Consider the following 22,438-nt stretch of genomic DNA (forward strand, 5'->3'; position numbering starts at 1 on the left):
GTTATGGCAAATGTAAACTGAGTTATGCAGCCCATAGATAACAGAGAAAAGGGTGCTTGGGCAGGGGTTGTGTGATTAGCTAATGTTGTGACTCATCCCCCGACAGCACAGATTGACAATGTTGCTTATTTATTGGGAGTCGAGATGCTTCATCTCCATGGCAATGTCTTTACACAACAGATAAGTGGTTGCCCTTACAAGTGGACATGTGGGGGAGACTCCTGCTGTGGATCAGGACAGGGCTGACTGGATTCATGGCTCACATGGACCCATGATGCTGCAGTATGGAAGTTGTACAGATTCAGACATGTGATCCCTTTAGAGACAGAATACCTGGTATTTTCTGAATTTAGAGAGTGGTAGTTGAAACAAGTTATAAGCAGAGGAGTACGGAAGACAAAGTAAGCGCTCATACACAGTCATCGGATAGCGGTTAATGACAATGATCTGCTCAGGCTTGACATGGTCCTGGAGGTTGTTGCAATATAAGGGATAGGGCACTTGACCAAACTGTGCTGAAAAGTATTAGGATGGGGCACATTTAAGCAATGAAGCAGCTGGATTACTAGATTTGGTAAATAGCAGGCAAATGTGGGTTACATAAATGTTTACCAAGTCTTAAGTTTGGACTTTTTAGTTTTATATGCTTTTATTTGTTTTATTGCTGGCTTAATAGGATCCACAGGTTGTTGTGTGATGTTTCATGCACCATCATCCCGGCTTTTGTATGCTGCTGGTTCTTATGTTGACATCCAGTCAAATTGAAAACAGTGATGTAGCAGTTCTTTGTGTGCGCTCTGCATTAGCATGGTGTACTCAGAGTCTGCTTACTTGACTTTGGCTCAGCAGCTAACTGAGTAGGTCAGGAGATATTATAAGCAAATAATGTAATAAAGGTTAAGAAACAGAGGCCAAGCAGGACTAAAAACGTCAGAACTGCAGGCAGAGTGGTTGAGTGTAGCAAGCAGCAGAGTAGTGGAATTATGAGAGAAAGAGGCAGAGAGAGCGCTTAGAGATTGTAGGAGTAATCCCCTGGCCATCTGTTGCTCTCTCTCCCTCCCTCTCTCTCGCTCTTTCCCTAGTACACAGGCCTCTCCCGCTCAGATGCAACAGCCAGCACAAAGCAGAAGTAGCTACAACACTGGCTGCGACAACTTCCACTGATGTCCTTTTATTTGGAACAACTGTGTCAGTTTCTCAAACCTATTCTCTCAATTGCTTTCTTAGTATGAATGCTTGGAGTCCTACATGAACATGCAATGTTAAAACATTAAGAACAGCTTCGGTCAATTCACACAAGGTATTTGTGTATTTCTGTTTTTCCCAGTTGGAAAAACATGATTTCAAATGTATTTCCATGCACAATTCAGGATTTAGAAATATTTGAAACAAAATCAGATGAAAGTTCTGAGGTTGTTTGCCTATGGTGAAATTTGATCAAATCAGTCATGTTTTTAAAAAAAAGCCAACTTTTAGTCATGAATATACCGTATGTTATAGAAACGTAATGTTATGAACTTCATAACTTCAAGAGTGTTTACTTTTGCACTTGCAATAGAAATGCAGAAGTGACCCAAGTCGGCCGGCCCTATCGCTGGCAGACAACAGTTAGCTTGCTAGCTTGTCTGGCTCTGGATCTGGCTTGTTACCTAGCAAACTGCCATCCTCTTTCCTCAAGGTAAAATAGTGAGGCAAAGGGACTGTCAGACCCAGCCTGAAGGTCACCAGTGTCCGTTGGACTAACCAATGTAACATGAAAGTACGGTGGACTTAGCAGGCTAGCCAGCTAACTAGCTCATGGCTCACTAGTTAGCTAACCCTAGGTAGCTAATTCTGCCATGTCTTCATGCTACACTGGTTACAGAAAATGAGGTGAACAAACTTACTGGCGATAGCATTGTGCTTTCTACACTGCCAAAAGTGTGTGGATTAAGCATTAAGTGGTTTCCTTTTACCCACTTAGCAGGCTGGGTAGTTATTGAGTGGTTAAAAATTGTAGTTACTGGTGTTGTACCGGCTCATGTGGTAAGCCAGTCATTGACGTACACATGCTGGACCCATCACCATACGTTTATGTAATTTAAAGTTCTTCTTGTGCTAGGAGAGTACCTACTCTGAAGTAGGAGCCCAAAAAGTCCCCCAAAACAGCATTCTATGAACTACAATCATTTAGTTTTTATAATGCAGCGACCATAGTCTGTATAATATGGATGGCTTGACGACTCCCAGGACACACCACCCAATCCCTTTTTTGCAGACTATGGTTGCGAAATTAAAAGCCTATCTGGGATATTTTGGTTTCACATTTGTTCAGTGGGAGGAAGTTGAGATGCACCGCCCATCTTTATATACACTCTAAGGTGCCGGCCCAATACAAAGGGGGCTACTCTGATCAGAAAACACCTTGTGTGACAGTGAGCACAATACCAGAACCCTCAAACTGAAGTAGCTAAATCAGCCATTATTTTCCCTGTGCTTTTCCTACTGTCACATGTCAAAATGGGAAAAAAGGAAGTTGCTGTTGAACAACATAAAACTAAACTATTCTAAAATAAAGGGTGTATACATACAGTGGTTTAATTATCTTTTCTAAGGTCCTTGCTTATAGTATTTGTTTTCATGGCGATATATGGTATTCATTATATGCTTGAAGAGTGTCTCAGAATCATCCATGACCAAAACATGTCTGCAATACATATTTGAATCAAGTTGCAGGTAGAAGAAAGTAAGCATACTAGGAAAAGAAAGAGGGAAATAAAAATCAGTTTGTTAATATGGTAATTGTGCAACTACTGTTGGCCTGGCAAATAGTGAGCTAAACGGCCTCGAAAGCCATTGAGGGCCCAGCACAGAAAATGATAAGCATCAGTTTCCACCATGATGGCCCCTTGGTTTATTGCCCTCTGCTCTGTGTTCCACAGCCCTAAATAACATCATGCAATTTAGGACATGAAGCTACTGTGCCAGCTCATTTGCCCCAGTGACAAAGAGTTGGACCCATGGCTGAAAAGAATTAGTGGAAAGCCAAAAAAAGCAAAAAAAACAAAACAAAACACAGTACACTCTCGACATTTCCACTGCTCCCTTTCCGCTTCACTGTGAGGTATGTACAATACAGGAAACGCTTTGGAAGAAGTGACGAGTTAAGTTTTTTTTTCCCTCCTTTGTGATAACAAAGTTTCCTTTCACACTGTTATCCTTAAAGACAACACTGAAAAAAAGAGTTGTACTGATTTTTTTTAATGGCTAAAATGGTTACATGTGGGAATCATGTGTTTTGGTATAATGAATATAATTAAGAGTGATGTTTCCGACAGAGTGGAAAACAAATAAATACTTCTCTCCCCTGTATAGTTATGTTAACGTGCATAGAGAGAAGACAGACAATGTTACATGAAAATATGAAAGCTTCATTTGTGCCTTCATCATCCCACCCTGCCCATCTGCCATTTCAGGCTCCAAAGCTTTAGTAGTTTATTTGCTTGAACACATAACCCTGCCACAGCAATCACAATTAATCCCCTCCAAAGCGCCTCACAATCCCATAAACGTTATTGTATAGATGCATCAAGGGGCTAAAGATGGTCTAAAAATAAACCAAAATACACCGCAGCATTTGCCCTCTTAAATAATATTTGTGAGGTTTCAGGAAATGGCTGATGTTGCCAGACATTTTACATCTTTTTTGTTATCTTAATACCCATCTGCCCCAGCCCACTGTTTTTTTTTGCCATTGTTTTTGTGTATTTATTAAGCAGCTGTTGTGTTTTGTGATACAACTGTGTAGGCTTATGGTTTTGCAATCAAATTATTCCATTTCAAAATGACATTTTTTTTTTAAATGTGGGTGTCACTCTTTAGTATATTAGCTATTGTATTATTTTCCACTTGAATCACATAACAGCCCCTTATACATAAATATAACAATTAAAAGGTTATGCTTTTAAATTATTATATGGAGTTTTATTTTAGCATACCTGGGCTGTCATGCGTCTCTTAGTCAGAATATGCACATCTCAAATTTAGAGGCCTAAAAATAGCCTAAAAAACGTAACATATATAAATGATGTAACAAAAAAGCTGGTCATGGACATCTAACTACTTCACCTCTAAACTCTAGTGGAGGTTAGGATTATTGTTCCAGTGTCATTTTTTAAAACTGGGTTGCATTGAATAAGAATAGATTGTGTATCAGGAGAATAAGTGAAGATTAGTTCCTCAATATGTATCATGATAAATATGAAAGAGTAAATGTAAAAACAAGTAATGAGAAATGGAAACGAGGCCATTTACGTGATAATTTCATGAATAATGATCATAAAGCCTCCTGATCAGGCAAGGGGACATATGAATTCAACAAACACATTAGATTTTTTTTAATAACATTTTGACACGAAGCTGCCCACTAAAAGAGATAGCTTCTTTATTTTTGATCAAGCTGCACATTGAGTGTTCCTGCTTATGCTGACAATTACGTCCTTGAAGTGTTTGTGTGATTCACAAGTAATCGGCTCACTGCTTGTCTGCATATAAATGAATTTGTCCAGGTTCAATAACATGAGCTATGGTGAGTTTTCATTACTCATGCCCAGATATGTTTACATGGCTGACTTGTTTTCTGTCCTGGTTCACCAGTGTATCATAATATTTTTTTTAAAGAAATTTAACATCTTCATTCTTCAATTCAAGTCCTGCAAAAAAATAATCCCATCACATTTTAGTGGATTTTAAATAAACTGATTTAAACTTGTTTTCCAAATAGCCTAATATTTGTTTTTGTTTTGTTTTACAGTGAAAAAAGCCAAGCTCCAAGGAACTCCAGGTGAGTAGTTCTCACAAACCTTTGATGAAAATGTACTGTTTTTGTCTCCCATTGTCCAAATGGCCAACTTTAGAGGACAGGAAGCTCAATGCTAAGGATTGCCCGGGCAAGTAAAATGCCACGTCAGGCTACTAAATCTAGCAACTTTTGATCGGGAAGTGGCAAAAAAAAAAAAATTCTAGATGGAAGAAGCTGCATGAGAAGTGACCCATCCCACTTACTCCGCATATGTTGGGAGAGGACAATTAACTTCATCTTTGTTGTTATTTGATAACCATAAATAAATAAACAGTTTGTATAGGGGCAAGTAAAAATTTACTTTGAGCATGAGATTTCTGACATTATACTGTGACAGGACCCTGAAACTTAAGCAGCTAAATGGTATTCAACCATGATAATTGTAATCATTATCCCAGCACGTTTCTTTCTGTGACATGTTAAAGCGTCTCGGTAACAATGAGAAAAATGGCGATATATTCCATTCTAAAATAAAATAATTTGTTTGATTATCTCTGATGGAAAAGTCAGTGGAATTTGTCCTTTGTATTTTGGATTATTGCAGAAGCTCTGATCTGTGGTTCAGAAGTTACTGATATCTGCACATTTTGTTCAGCAAGATATTTTTCACAAATGATTGCCCTTTTTCTAAAATTTTTTTAATTGCAATCTCCAAGTGCTAACATTAGGCTAGTGATGAACCACACCACCCATAGCATGATTTCCTTTGTACGGCTTGATGACGTTTTAGTGTCATTTAGCAACTACAAGCTTCAAAACTAAGAATTGGGGTATTACCTTGAATATTTTATGTTGTAGAAACAAATGTTGATTTCTCTAAAGCCTTTGTTAACCACATTCCTTATACGGAATTTCACAATGTTTGTAAAACACTTCCAGGTGGCAGAACACAAGCAGTTTCCACTGACCTGAAGCTGACCAGCCGGCTACTTTAAACAGTGTTACATAGCTTAAAACAAAAATGTGTTGTGTTTGGGGTTGAGCCGCCTGGTATACAGCAAAAGGTGTTGGGCTTTATTGATTTATCCAGCGGGACCTGTGGTTAAAGGGAGTGGACGTGGTCAAAAGTACGAGTGCTACAGAGAAGACAGCAAGACCGCCTGGTGAAGGAGCAGCTTCTTCTAAAGGGGCAGACTGAGAACCAAACCTCCATCATCATGTTTGTGGAGACATTTCCTCACAGATAACAGATCTGTGTCTCAAGTCGAGCAGTTTCTGGCCAAATTCTATCAAACTTTCTGTTTAACCTACAAATATAAATGATGGTGTAATGGTTTGAGTTAATTAACTCAAGTCTAACTTCTTATCTTTGTAACCATCTTTCGTTTTAACGGTCTTATTTAGCTTTGTGTTAACCAGAGTGGTCAAAAGGACGCTAACACCGGTGAATTAGCCGTGTGCTCCTCTTGGCCCCAGTGGGACACCCCGATCTCCTCGCCGCAAACACTGGGAGCTGCCGATCGTCCACATTATCATCAATGCTGTCAAAACATCCGGGAGCATACTTCAGTCCTTCACAATAAAAGGACATGCTTCAACAGCTCCAAAATATACCGTCAAGTCTTAATGTAAACCACCACCTGAGCCGAGCTGATTCTTAGAAGTGTGTAAATAAATTCTACTTCCACTTCGGTGCAGATCGCCAAGTAATTCAAGCCATCTACTCTGGTTAAATGACACGGAAGGGCTTGATTACTAGTGATGCCCTCGGAGAACGCTATGGCTTTTGCCACCAGGAAGAACGAATATTGTTGTTGTGACGTCATGGCGAATTGTCGTATTTAAGGTATCTAAGGAAAAACCCATTCAAAAATACCATTGACTTTTAAGACGAGGGAACCAGAAGTGCAAAAATGCTGACTCTTTTCAGGATTTAGGACTCATTCCTGCAGTTGCCATTGGCAATGAAAACAGCCAGACCTGTCCCAAGCTCACCTGATTCAAAGCTAATTGGCTTTATTGTTTATTGGAAATGTGCCACATGCACTGGTTTTCTCATGTAGGTCAATCAGTCAAATTGTGGCAAGTCACTTAAAGCTAGGGTTGATTTTGCAATCCAGTGTCCCCCTAGAGCAGGCCATGCACAGGTGAGCTTAGATCGCTCGCTGCTAAGTCCAAATCCCCACACTCCCCACCTTAGCAAATCCCTCCAGTGATCAGCCTCACGCCTTCCTTTAAGCTCTATGACGTTGCTGGCCAAAGCAAGCAGCAGCACAGACAGAAAGTCACCACGGCTTTAGATCCGCCTGTGACATTTCACTCTTATTCTGAATCCCAGACTGACCCCATGTTCGCTGAGGATAATTGCTAAATTTAATTACCCAGCAGGTCTGTACATTTGTTCAGCATGTTTTTCTGGTCCCCTCCCTAACAAAATGATTTTGTAAAGTGTCTACATAGATATTGGTTGTAGAATGTCAGCCTGTGCTGGCCTTCTACAGTCTCTGCCCTCCCCTCATTGCCACGGACCTGTCCCAGAGCAAACATCAGAGAAACTCATTTATGCATGTTGTCTCCCTTAAGCGAAATGTAAGCATCAGTCACTTTTTTTTTTGCTACAGGGCAAAGAGGGATTTGTCAGTACAGTATGAGATTTAGAACACCAAAGCTTATGTTTGCATGCTACAGTAGAGTGGAGAGAAATGAGGATTGTGTGCTTGAGAAGCCATGCAAAACAAAAACATATACACAAATACACAACAAATAAATAAAAACTTGCATTTTTTTTCAGAAGTCAAGTGGTAAATGACTTTACCAGGCTGGCAAGTTTACAGTACATCATACTGGTTGATGAATGCACTGCAGAAATGAGCAGTAATTTAGCAATCTTAATAATTCTGGTTGTAGAAGTTTGGGTGTGAATTTGGCGCAATGTTGTATTCTTATGACAGAACAAACATTGAGATACTGTCTTTATGCAGTATTTCAATTTTATAGTATGCTGACTTGCATATTGTATCGTGTAGATATGGTGCTATCATGTTGTCATTTAACTTCTGTTTTCAAGCAAATTGTTATTAAATTCTAATAAAATTAGGACTTTTGTTATAAGTGTGAAGAGATTTTTTTATGAATAGTAGATCAATTCATATGCAATTTTACATGAATTTACCAAATCCATATATCCTATTAATATTGTGATATCAATATTAACACCCTAATAATAGCGACTCAATCAGGTCTGTTAAGGAAGCGTCACCTAGAAAAAAACCTCCTTTTCCTAACTTAAGTCATTGTGCCAAACACCTGAGGCAACAGCAGCTTAACAAACATACTATCTGTGCAAAGTAAAGAAAGCGGAGGGACAGACATTATGACGACAATGTTGTAATAATGAAAAAGTTTCAAATGAACTCGATTTGTAAACAACGGCCCCGAGACACAAACACCTTCGATTTTTGGAACCGGCTCTTCGCCTCACCATCCAAGAGAAGTTGTCTGACCTACATGACGGGGTTGCTGTTCAAGGCCCAGACAACATGGAGGGGGAAAGCAGTGACGTTTGGGGTAACAACGTCGCAAGCGAAGAGGCACTGGACACCCTCTTTAGGGAAGACTAGTTTGAAATATGGATGTCAACAAGCTAGAGGCTTGTTTCAGTGAGCCATGCATTCATCCTCGGTAAAACCCACTGGAGTGGTGGAAGTCCAACAGGCACTAGTACAAAAATGAGTGTTCTGGAAAAGCAGCACCTGCTGATACCTGCCACCTCTGGGCCGGCAGAGTGTGTGTTCTCCACAGCTGACTAATCTTTAACAGAATGCAAACGCAAATTTAATTACGTTTTGTGAGGAAACAATGTTTTGAAGTTGTGGTTGTGAAACATAAATCTTTAAAGGGCAACTGTGACTGTTTTGATTGAGAATAAGCATTAGATGTTAGGTAAGTTGTGTTGCTGTGCATCATTATTCCTACAGGAAGATGCGTTGTGTTTGAAATTTGGATTTAGAAAAAACGAACTTGATTGGCCCTCCAGGAATTGATGTGATCCCTCGATCTTGGAATTAACTTCTCTTGCCCATCCTAAAATCAATCACAAAGACTGCCTCCGAAAAAAAATTGGTGATTTTCATATATTATTTGTAGATGGAAGAAAATGTTATTCCTGTAAACAAAATACAGAGAGAACTACGGAAGCCCTAAACAGTCATACATAACATACATTTTATTTCTCCGTTTTCTTGTGATAACAAGATAATCATGATCAGTTTTCTTGTTATGAGGTCATTTTCCGCCGCTTTCCTGAGATAACGAGATAATTAATTTGATAAATAATAAATGAAACGTGATAGGCCTGAGATTTCCATCACATGTCATGCCTCATAAAGACTTCTCATATCTTGAGGAACACTATGGACAACGTTGACAATTTCAGTTTGTATTTTCTGCTATGAAATCAAACTGTAATCTGTATATTTATGTGCACATTTTAACACTCCTCGCTGTACTGGTATTTATGTTGTGTTGTTATATAATATTGTTGACAATAAAGTTTGTAAAACAACAACTTTAGATTCTCCAGATCTCAAATTAATTATCTCGTTATCACGAGAAAACGGAGGAAAATTATCTTGTTATCACAGGGAAACGGGGGAAATAAAATGTATGTTATGTATGACCGTTTAGGGCTTCCGTAGTGAACATATGAAATGGGTTATGTTTTTCTTCTCCCTAATGTGCAAAACAAACCAAACTGAAGCTGTCACCTAAAATCACATTACAAATCAAACCTGAACCCCTGAAATAGTAATTACTATTATTGTAATATCAAAGTAATGCAGTCATTTTTTCTGCACTTTCACAGGCATGTTTGCAGTATAAAGGGCCTATACATTACCGCACTTTAATTTTTTTTTAAAGATTTTTTTTTTGACAGTTTTTCAAGCCTTTTCTTTTATAGGACAGACAGGAAATGAGGTGAGAGGGAGGGGGAGATGTGCAGCAAAGGGCCGCAGGTCAGACACCAACCCGCGGCCACTGCCTCGAGGACCTTCAGCCTCTTTACATATACATATTCTATACTGTGCCACCGGCCACCCCAGTGTTCCAATGTTTTTGATCCTTAGGCCACATAAAGTCTGAAGGTCACAGATTACACCATCTTGTTTTGCTGCAAATACGATCAATTGTGCGTCAAAGCTGCATATTCTGCTGCTAGATCTGCACCTGAACAGCCATGTTTAGGGACTGGCCTTTTGTTTACTCAGGTTTAAAGAATGAGTTACTGAACATGATATGGCTATTTCCTATTCCTCTCTGCTCATAATAACCCTAACTTGCTGAGCAGGGAGATGTGTGATTTATTGGAAGAGCCCTCAAAGTTTACATAAGGCATGTCTGGGATGTGTGTTTACGCTATCAACCACACCTTTAGATGGATAGCTTTTCGGCCTTATTATGAAACCTTTTTATAATAAGTTGTTTCTGGAGAATTCTTTATGTAGAAGTGAAGGTGCCCTTGGATGGGCCAGTGGCTAGCTGCCTGACTTTCCACTGATTGCCACAGGAAACTGGGGATTGATAAGGGGGATAACTTCGTGTTGTTGGATCGTTCACTGTCTTAGTGTATGCCTGTGCACAATTTCTATCCGTCAGAATTTAGATTTCCCAAATAACAATCTTTTCTTTCAAAAGCACACCTCTGCTTTATACTGTTCACTCTATGGGGAAAGTTCTGATGTGGTGATCGAATGGCACAAAAGTCCTCCAAGAGGTTTATGTATTGTGTTACATGCAATATTAATGAGTGGTCTGAATTTGAAATGTCAGCCTTCCAACTGCCTGCGTTTCCTTGACTAATTTATTGAAAAACTCATCATCAATCAATAATGGATGCTTGACTCAGGGCTCGGTGGTGAGTGGGTGGTTAACAGGAAGTGGGTTCTGTCTCAAAACATGAACAGGACAAGTAGCCTGCATCATCCCACAATTCACCTCATGCCTCCTTAACAACATACTGACTGATGTGTTTTCACTGTTTCACTGTGTGTGTTTGCACAGTGTGCGTGTGTGTCATGTAGAGAGATAATGAGAGTATGTGGATACAGGCGTGTGTGTGACATTTTAACATGTTATCAGTTCTTCTTGCCCTGAGGATTAGGTTAGGTACAGGCAGGATGGACCAAAATTAAGTTTCTGGCTTACAGGCCAAGGCGGCCATTAGATGAAGATACAAAAGCAAGGGCCTCTGCACTTCCTATTCATTTTTTAATCCTGTAGCCCTAAGAAAACACTGTTTAAGTCTTCTCTTCTGACACTGTGGTTACTGTTAATTTTGCTCACTTTTTTTTTTCACAAAATAAAGGTTTTTGGTGAAGTGCTTTGGTTATTTAAGACACAAACATGCTCATATAGCAGTGGTACAGCCACAGCGGATATGCTATCAAATTCTGAACAATAACACACACATCTCACAGAATTTCATCTTCATCGGTGGATGAGATTAGGGAGCACTTGCATTGGAAGTGGCAGCAGCGGTCTGTTTGGCCCAAAGTTTGTCTACTTTTTTTGTTGTCTTTTCTGAAGGCTGCACTCCCATATATCGTTAGTGGGTTTGTTCAGCTGGCTCGGCTAAGGCTCATTTACTGTCTGGGGTTTGGCTTTGTGTGTGGTGTGTTTTTATTTCTCCTGGCCACAGTGGCGGCTGGTCATAGTCTACTCACCAAAGACTAAATGTAGTTGTATTAGGTAACGTGTTCATTTCGGAGCCTGGGTATAGGCTGGATTTATGTGGTTTTATCCTGTGTGTTAGTGTGTGGGGACCTTTACCAGGATATTGTCTGGACTGATAATATCCATTGCATTATCATGAATATAACAGTAAGTATGGATATGTTCAAAAACAAGAAAATATGAGGAATTTCAGAGCCAGAAATTGTCATTTTACAGGTGGCATGAACTGAAGTGATGTTACTATTTTTATGTTAACTATAACTCAAAACCCTGTTGGAAGCACCTCCATCACAACATTTTATTAATTAATGAAAAACTTTTAAAAGGTTTAAAAACATAAATGTTTTGTGTTTTTGTTGTGTGTTAATTTGATGTTTATGTTACTGGAAAGGCTTAAGTTAGAAGGCAAAATTGTTTTTCCAGGCAGTTATTTCTACGTTCTCATTCAGTGTAGATCATATCAGCCGTATTGTGGACGGCACCTGCTCTAAAGGGCCCACAGCCACTAAGTGGCTCTTATCTAATCCATACATCCTCTTCTCTTATCTCATCTCTTCTATTCATGGGAGCCAGCCCAAATGTGGTGCAAGACATGGACTATCTAATTAGTGAAAGGATTGAACATCCCCCAGGCACCTTTGTAATAATGCCTGTGTTTTGTCCTACTGTCCCTTGGAGACACTAATTGGGTCGTTCTCATTTCACTCATGGTGCTTTTTAGGGTGGAAAATGCTTTCAGATGGATTACTGGGGGCTTTCAGTACAGCTTTTTTGTTTTGGGCCCTCAATGAATCTTTGTTTATGTCGTGTGTCAGTGGAATGTTTTAAGAATCCTCCTGTGTCATCTGTTTATTGTCTTGTTGTTTCAAGAGTTGTGTTTACTCATCTGGCTACTGTGGTAAAGGCTACGTGCAGAGTAAATGTTTCAATATGTTGCTGAGGTAACCAGGAAAATCTTTGCTTAGTGTGGTCAGGTGATTAGTCTACAAAGGAACAGCTGATGCCTTGCTTTTATTTCCCATAGACCAAAAAGTGGAGTGTAATGTGTGTGTGCTGCTCTGTGTTTCTGTGGTTCTTTAGTATGAGTTTTGAATATTATTCAAGATGAAAACTTTGTCCAATGTATCAATAATTAAAGTGATCATTAGTTGCAGCCCTAGTGATTTTACTTACTGGGATATTTTGGAAGTGCTACCTCTACTTGCTAAGGCTAACGCAGACTCGTATAGAAGCCTTGCAATAAATCCCACGAGTCACTAGGCTGGTATCTACCAGACCAAACTGATCACATCAGCAGGCATGTGTTGATGCTCCCTCGCCCTATTGCGAGAAATGAAAAGTGGTGGTTGTGTCACGGGTCGTCTAATCCCCCTCCACCCCTCCCAGCGCTGACAGCTGGTGCAGACGGTTGTTGTGGCTCTGCTGACTGGCACTACTGGCCAAGGGGAGGCTGACGGAGACCACTGGGTCTGAAAGTTGTCTGCACGGACTGATAGACGGCACTTTCGAAGGTCAACAGAGTTCCAGCACCATTTACTACAGAAATGGCCAGTTTTGTAGGCTTTGTTCTTAAAGGCTGCCGTAATCTTTGACCTTATTTTAATTTTATTTTTTGATGGTATCAGGGCTGGCGGAGACCTTTTCTGCGGCAGTAACAGGTCAAGAGCGACTTCCACTCCATTACATCATCAGCAGACCTTCTTCCTCTGTTACGTTCTGAAGGTTTAGAGGGCAGTTATTAATCATAGTTTCAAAAGAAGCTGTACTTCACAGTCCAGGAGAATTATAACATGCAGTTGGATCCTGTAGCTGTATCTGCTGCATGAGGTTAGCTCTCAATGCAGATTAACAGGGTAAGTTTGCTGCCTGGCCTGGCCTGGCCTGGCCTGGCAAGGCCTGTCATGGCTTTGCTTGACATAGTGGGGGGAAGAGACGTATCTGCTTTCACTCTCAATGGAGCTCCTGATGTCTTTTTGTTACATAAAAGCCAAAGTAGAACTGCCCTGGTCACTGTTACTCACTTTTTGGCTCAGTTGTGTTTGAACACTGCTCCACTGATCTGTATCTTTTACCGCTCATTTGCCCTAGTCATACATAAGTCTCTCCCTAATGTAGCCCTTATATGCTCTCAGTGTATATCTACCACTCTCTATAATTTAAACTATATCTCCATTTTTATTTGTTTCAGACAAGTTCAACACCTACGTGACGCTGAAGGTGCAGAATGTCAAAAGCACAACTATCACAGTGCGAGGCGACCAGCCCTGCTGGGAGCAGGATTTCATGTTGTAAGTTATTAAACACAGACACAACAAGGTCATGCTTTAAGATTTATTGAACTGATTTCCATTTTAATCACATAGATTACCAACTATAATGAATGTGATGTTCATTAGACTGAGCAAATGCAACACAGACCTCAAACACAATGCCAACACTATACTACACTTTAAACTAAGACAATCAGTATGTCCTGTTAAACGAAAAGAATACAAACTTTTACTGCGGCTCAACACCAACTTTATTCGCCATCTTGGCCCGTTCCCAACTACAACAACAACCGTCTTTTAACCCCACATCCGTTCCCTTCACAATAAAAGTTCCTTCACAATAAAAGTTATCTTTTCCATACAGGTTGATATTTGTCTAACTGAATATATTAGAACAGTGCAACAGTACACAGTAAATTAACATGTCCACGGGGGGATGACTACTACAGGGGCTGCTCTTTTCAATATGGCTCCAGAATTTGATAGTTATTTTTTGAATGCTATTAATAAATCAGCTATTACCATTTAAAGATGAGAGACAAAGAGTGGTCCTAACTGCTAAAAACATCTTACCAGCATACATACACACAGAAAGAGAGACAGACTAATGGAGAGAAAGTCAGTCAGCCAGAGAAACGGATAAATAGAGACAGAGGGGAATATTGTACCATATTTTGCTAACCATCACCACCATCTCCTTTGAGTGTAACAGTTTAGCTTCCAGCTTTTCTAGCAATGTATTTTAGCATTAGCGTCCTAATGTTAAGGCAGTTTAGCAATCAATTCTTTATGTTTTACAATTCCAGGTTTTTCAGCAGTGCAGTGAAATGTATTTGGACTTTAATATTTCTGCATTTTCGGAAATGCTTTGATTTTTTTTTTATTTCAGCGATCAGCGTTCACACGCATTTTCTGCAGAAAATACATTTTCTATTTATGTTTGTAATTTAATATAGACATGGACACCATAGCAAGTACTACCAAATCTTTTTATTATTATTTTTATTTATTTTTAATTTTCCCCACCTTAGTTCCTACCTAGTGCTTAGAGCTACAGCGAAGGTGTCTGTTTTTCAAGCTGTGCAAGTATCTTGTTAAACAGCTGCCGTTCATTTCCTTCTTATAATTCATTAGTTTAATTTCCTCATTTTACTTTCCCCCGTAAAAGGTATCTATGGTGACGATAGAGCCAGCACGTTGTTGCATGTGTGTCATTGTTTGTCTTTTGTGAACTCCCTCATTGCAACAGTGTTTGTTTTTCCAGACCGTCATTCTTCTGCTGTCCGTTAATGATCTGACGGCTCAGTGTAATTCAACATAAAACATAATCATTCATCAGCATTTCCAGGGAACGCTCAGCACCACCTGTTACAACAAATTACTTGTATTAAACATTAAGAGACAATGACTCAGCTCAAGTAAAATCTATTAAAACTCGGAATCTCCAATTTCCAAGATTTTAGATATGCTCTAAAGATGTGGTCTGTCTGAAGATATCATCTAAATGAATACAATAAACAAAGATTACTAGTCCATGCAGTGTTGATTAGTTGTGTTTCTGTCAATGTGGGTTAAATGTGTTGGATTTATTTAATTTATGTGGGAAGGCAGTTGCTCATTTAAGAATCACTGCAGCAACATTGCAACCTTTTTGGTGTGAAAATGTAAAAAAAAACAACAACTTTATCCTTTTGAGTTTTCAAAAAGTTTCGTATTATGTCTCTTCTGGATTACATATTTGAAAAGTGTGTACATAAAAAATGCCTAAAGTTTCTTATGGCAGCTATTACTGTACTATTGAATACATTTTGGAAGGAGCGCCCTTAATTGCATTACATTATTTCTAATTAGTTAATTGTATTTCTAAGTTTTTTTTGTGTGTGTGGGGTATTGTACCATACTATCCTGGATTAAAGCAGTGACTTCTAATAGCCACATAAACACGGTATACAAACCTTTATATACAAAGCGATGCTAGCAGTTTCCAATTGGTTCCAGTCTTTGAGCTAACTTAATCTAACTGGATGCAGTTTTATATCTATCATCTAGACATAAGAATGGTATAAGATCTATTTCCCAAAATTTTGAACTATTCCTTTTTATAACTTGTGCCAAAAATTAATACATATGAAAAAACTATACTGTATTACTTTCATGGTTCAACAGAGTGGTTAGAAAAATCAACTTGTATGTTGTTGACATGCTATGCAAAATAGTGACCAATATCAAATTACAGTCTATGGTATGGATATTTGTCATAAAACCACTACTGAGATCTGGGTTGTTTATATAAAAATCGTTCCACAATTCCAGGTTGATCTACTGTACATCATTGCTTGAAGATTCCAAGCAAAAGTAGCGTTACAGTATTCTTTTATTTGTTTTTTAATAATATAAACATGGAAAATGACACAATATAAATCTACTTGATTAGATAACAGAATATAAAAGGCATCCTAAACAGAAGTCTCAGTTAAAATGAGCAAAAGTTTGATTTGAATACCTCAATTTATTTATTCTGTGGCATTTTGAATGAGCACGATTTAGAGAGCCTTTATCTCTGGAGCACCTGGACGGCCTGGACGCTTCCCTCAATTAGCTGCTCTCTTTGATTATCTTTTCTCTCATCTTCCTTTTGTGGCCTGTTGATAGTTGTAAACCGCCACATATGAGAATATGCAAATGCCCTTGTCACGCGGCTCCTTTTATAATTGATATGCCATTTTATTGCTGTCATCAAGCTGTTTTTGAGCCCTTTGAATAGCATGTTGAATGACAAAACAAGGCTTCAATGGGTTATGACAGCTAATACATAACACACAGAGGACGTAGCCTTTGTTATCAGCCAGTGGTAGGGCCTGGCAGTAATTATGGAGACATTTCTGCCTCATTGAGTGTGGATTGAATGACATTGTAAAGTTTTCTCACTATTTTTAAATTCTGAAAACAAAGCCGACAACTACACAGTTATTGTTTTCCGTCCTTTTATCCGCTGATTTCCCACACTGTTTATCAGGAAGGCATTTTTTATTGAAGCTTGTGACATTACTTGATACCAGAATACCGCCTTTTCCTCAGTGAGATCAACCGGCTGGACCTCGGCCTCATTGTTGAGGTGTGGAACAAAGGCCTCATCTGGGACACAATGGTGGGGACAGCCTGGATTCCTCTGAAGAGTATCCAACAATCAGAGGAGGTTAGAATATGCACCAACGCACATATCACTTTAAGGTTGCCATAATACCAGAATTTAAATCTTGGCTACATTGACTCGTTTAAAAAAACAACAACAAAAGAAAACAATACCTCTTTCGATACAATGACGAAAAGGAAAAATAAAATTGGCACATAAAAAAGTTTTTTTTTTTTTTGTATAACAACCTTCACACAGTACTGATACAAAACAAGTAACTGAACACATGCCAACAAATTTGTAATAATGTGATGGTTTGTTTGAACATCTGAATGCAGATTTGTTAATTTCATAGCTTCAATACTTCGATACTATTGTTTGTATAATAAACAGAGATAATAGTGTTTTAAACATGTGGTATTGAAAAAGTATTGATACTTTTGACAACCTTAAATCATACAGTCCAGGGGGGAAAAATACAGCAGGAAGGATCCCATTACAAAATACTTCATACTTATTTTGAAAATGTGACCAGGAATCCATCCACGGTTAGAAAACCGGGGTTACTTTTTGCATTTCCCTACTGACATACCTATGTTTGTCATTGGTTAAAAGGTACAGTATTGCACTGAAGCATTTTCTGTCACCTCCAAATATATTCAAAGATATTATCCATCTATCCATCCATCCATCCATCCATCCATCCAAAGACATTTAAATCCATCCATCCATCCATCCATCCATCCATCCATCCATCCATCAAAAGACATTTAAATCCATTCATCCATCTATCCAAAGACATTTAAATCATCCATCCATCCATCCATCCATTCAAAGACATTTAAATCCATCCATTCATCCATCCAAAGACATTAAAATCCATTCATCCATCCATCCATCCATCCATCCATCCATCCATCCATCCAAAGACATGTAAATCCATCCATCCAAAGACATTTAAATCCATTTATCCATCCAAAGACATTTAAATCTGGCCATCCATCCATCCATTCAAAGACATTTAAATCCATCCATCCAAATACATTTAAATCCATCCATCCATCCATCCATCCATCCATCCTTCCATCCTCATGCTCAAAGATAATACCTGACATCAATTACTCTTTTGGTAATAATGATGAAAACAACAACTGCAGGAGGGCTCAGGTGACTGGATCCTTCTGGATGCAGAGGTCCTGATGAAGGCCGACGAGATATATGGCACCAAGAACCCAACGCCTCATCGAGTCCTGCTGGACACTCGCTTCGAGCTGCCTTTTGGTGAGATGTCATATTTTTTTCCCAGTTGCTTTGTATTTTAGAGCCTCATTCTGGTAATTTCACATTGCGTAGTAATGATACACATACTTTATGGTACAAATCGCCAGTGAATAAAAAACACCCTTTTAGAAAGGTTTAGCTGCATATGTTAGACATGTCCCTATGCTGTCATCTCAAATTACAGTGGGTGCATGATGTAGAGAGGACATTAGAGATTCTGGTTACCATAAGGCAAATCAAACCGTGAGTAACACAAATGCCACACGTGTTTCCTGCTGAAATGTCAGCCGTATGTTCCAGAGGCTAAACAGGAAAAAATATCCAGCCTAAGAGATCATTGGTGACGTCTTATAACCTGGTGTCCTGTTGGCTTATGCAAGCATACCCTGCATTGATCTAGACCATATGGATGGCATGCATGAGTAGAGTATGTCATAAAGGTAATATTTATCATGAATGAAATTAAATCATAACTAAATAGCATTATCTCACTGCATGATGTGAAGAACGACACTTAATGTTTAAAAATTAATGGCTAGACTCAGGGCACTCTTAGATATTAGATATAACTGTCTAATGTCCTTTATCTGGTTCTGCTGGGGATTAGTAGTTTCTGTTCTGCTTAAATTGAAGGCAGTGGCTCATCATTGGCAGATCCTACTTTATTAACTTAGGTTCAGTTTATATAATTTGGTCTTTGCCTGGTTGTTAAATTGTGGCCAACATAACCGAACCATTAACAATGCTTATATAGAGCTAATATGATTGTCTTTATTTCCATTCACATATATAAGCCTGCTTCGATAAACTTTTCTCAGTTGGGCAAAAAAGTTTTAACTCTCGCTTCGATGGTTTTTGCCTTAGTTGAAAAAGACTTGATATGTTAAATGGCATATGAAACCGCTTTGCAGAATACATTCTGACATAGCAAACATTTAACTGACATGACTAGCTGTTTCCCTGTCGGCTTCTTCCAAGATATTCCCATAACGTATCTTTCTCTTCAGACAGCATGAAATATTGGCAATGATAAGGGAATGAAAGAACATGCGTAGCCTGTAGCACCAACTGCTGAACAAACTACACTGTAGCCTAGTGTATTGGCTCCAAACCAATTGATGCCTTAAGCCACTTATTTCATTGATATTTTTTCCAGGGGATAACCCATCAAAATTGGAGGGTGAAACGTCCCCTTGTGCTCATCCTGCTCTGTGTCTATAACCACACTTTTACCTACAGTATCTTTGTTAATGACACTGCATATCGGGCTCAAGCCTTGTGATCAAAAGGCATCAACGTTAAACCAGGGTATCTGTCTACTGAGTGGGAGGGAGCCTCTTCCTCTGTTTTAAGAGGAGACCTTTCAAGGTTGCAGGAGGCCATCGTGACTCTCTGTGCCACCAGAGCCATTCAATAAAGGCGTGGGTCGGTGTGTCTTTGAAGCCCTGGCCTTTGTGTGCGTGTGCGCGTGTGCGTGTCTCCTTTAATGTGCATCTGTTTATGCAGCATCACAAATCCCACTGAAATGTGGGAATGAGAGCACCTGATCTGATTTTTATTTTTTTGTATTAACCTTTTACTAAGATTTTCCTGATAAAAAATGATGATGAAAATAAGAGAAATAAGAAACTGGAGGAAATGTAACACTTTGTCCTAAGAAATGTTTAATAAGCTTTTTTATTTTAAAATGCTGTATGATGGGTTATTCTGCTGCTTTCACTAAAAAGGCTGATTGTCCAATTTGGCTGCATCTAAATGGAACAATACAGCAGCCTCCTCTGGCAGCTGCACTCCTGGAAGCACTGCCTGTGCCAATCTATGTCGAATTTAGAAATTGATGCAAAGGTCCATGCACTTTCCATACTGTACTGAAAGTGATTGGGTTGGTTATAGAGTATTTTAAGTGTTTGTTTATAGATAATCTGTTGGCTTTCATATTATGTAGGCCAAGAATAGAACAGTAATTGAGTCTCACAGTAATAGATATGACTGAATAGGATTTTTTTTTTAAAACAATCCCGTACAGTACATGCATATGTTAGTTATGAGCCAAATATATACATAATTTTCTTTTTAAATACTTTTCCTTGCATTTCTGTTTAAATATGTTTGGTATGTTACTGTCAAGGCTCATCTGTAGCATATTTGGACATCAGAACTCTGCCACTGTGATGAAAAAAGTTGACATGATGTTTAGGGTCCTCCTGCCTTTGACGTTTGTAGCCATTGCTACGGGAATTGACTATTTTCATTCCCTTATTTATTTATCAGACTCATGCGAAATTAAACGGGCATTAATGTGTTATGATGGCATCCTGGAATATAATTCTTGAAATCAGAGGGAGCAGGATGTTAACTCCAAACACAGGGTTCACATGCGTATTTATTTGTTGTACGCATATTTCTGTACCAGACATCCCAGATGATGAGGCCCAGTACTGGACAGGCAAGCTGGACCGCATCAATACAATGAGAATTCATGATGAGGTACAATTTAACAGGACTTTACTACTTTTTACAATATTAATACTGTGTCAGTGTGTTGTAATGATAAACATACTGTATGTTTTGTTGGTTTGAACTGCTTTATTAGTTTTGTTTTGTGAATGTGAATTGTTGAATGTTGATGGAGAGGTGTCAGTGAAGTACTGTTGTAATAATAGCAATATGACGACATGAAAAACACACTTGATGCATGCTGTTTTTCTCCCCCTCTCCTCTGTAGTACCCTCTTCGGGATGATGACGTTCAGAGTCGCCCGCTGCCATTTGCGGCCTCCCAGTGCTGTGAGTGTGCCTGCCCATACTCCTCTCGGCCACTAGATGGAGCCAGTTCTCCACTCTTCTAGCTAGCAGGCTTTGATATAATTTCCTCTCACTTGGACACAACAGTTGAATCCTCTAATCAGAGTTGATAATGAAGACTAGAAATTCCAATTTCAGTCCGTCCGTATTTGTTTTTACAAACATAACAAGGGGCCCATTTGCATCTTAAACATTCTCACTGTTGTGAGAGTTTGTTTTTCACTCTAACAACCACTGATGGGGGTTACCTCATCCTCCCACTCTTACAACACAGGAACACTTTTTTTTGTTTTCACAACCCCTGCTTCCTCTGACTGTAACTCTCACTTTTAATGTCTGCACTTTCACCAGGCAACTATTTCGGATGGGCTGACCCACTGAGTATGTAAAACACACTTTGATGAAATTCCCCCCAGGCAAATCCTCAGTGCCCTCTGCATGTCCTAATGCCCCACATCCTCATATAATATGTGTTCCATAAGGTTTCCATGCGTTTTATTTTCATTATTTCACAACACTTGATTTTCCTAAATGATTTCCTTATTCCCTTTGGCCTTTTAACTTCCTTCCCTTCTCTTGCTGTTTTTCTTTTAATTCTCTGTGCTGATGTTATATAATTTTCATTACCCATGTATATTTTATCCTTAAATTACTGGTTTAGCTCACACCTGGGAAAAAAAAAGTCACGACAACTCATCAATACACTTTTTTCCCTTTCTGAAATTGTGTTCCATGCATCTTTTTATAAAAGGAAAATGTTTATTTAAAATTAATAAGAATACTAAGATCAAACATGTGCTATATAGTATATGATGCATATGATTTTCAGCTAAACAACAGGAGATTTAAACAAAGGGTTTAAATCGTAGTTGCATCATGAAACTGATAGGAGGCAGTCTTTGCTATATTCATACTATATCACCTTGACATTTATTTGTCCTGCCAAGAGATATCAACAGAATCAGTTTATCATTCACCCTCTCACTGTATTGCTTTGAAAAGATAAACTCAGCTTTTCCCTCCAGCACACACTGAACTCATGGTTGGCTCTTCAAATTTTCTTAGGGTTATTATTGGGGTGAGCAAGGTCACTTCCAAAAAGGGGTTTATATACTGTAACTGCTCTTCTTATGAACTACTGCTCTTTGTTGAAGTTGTACAATATAAACCACCAAACTGTTGAAAGTAATGGTAATGCTGATTATATTTCTATAGATATACCTGTGAATTCTGTATTGTTCTATACATCGATGATACAACAGAAGCATCTTCTTGATAACATGGATTGAGAGCAGCTCAGTGGCTTCCATTTAGCAGGACAGTTGCATGTATAGGGGACTAATAATCTTTTAAAGGTGCGTGACCTTGGCCCTCACAACCCCCCTATTAACCTGGCATCTGCTAACCCCAGTTTGTTTATTTCTTCAGCCTTAACAGT

General features: G+C 38.9%; 1 protein-coding gene across 1 annotated transcript in view; it reads left to right on the forward strand.

Annotated features, from left to right (window-relative positions):
* Nucleotides 1-22,438, forward strand: part of unc13bb (unc-13 homolog Bb (C. elegans)) — a 69,490-nt gene that overhangs the window by 3,643 nt on the left and 43,409 nt on the right. The window contains exons 2-7 of the mRNA XM_083929613.1: nt 4,793-4,822; nt 13,701-13,800; nt 16,861-16,978; nt 18,073-18,196; nt 20,610-20,683; nt 20,922-20,982. Coding sequence (XP_083785739.1) covers nt 4,793-4,822; nt 13,701-13,800; nt 16,861-16,978; nt 18,073-18,196; nt 20,610-20,683; nt 20,922-20,982 — 507 coding nt within the window. The remainder of the gene's footprint in view (nt 1-4,792; nt 4,823-13,700; nt 13,801-16,860; nt 16,979-18,072; nt 18,197-20,609; nt 20,684-20,921; nt 20,983-22,438) is intronic.

This window comes from Echiichthys vipera, assembly GCF_963691815.1.
Source record: "Echiichthys vipera genome assembly, chromosome: 16".
In the NCBI taxonomy this organism is placed as follows: Eukaryota; Metazoa; Chordata; class Actinopteri; order Perciformes; family Trachinidae; genus Echiichthys; species Echiichthys vipera.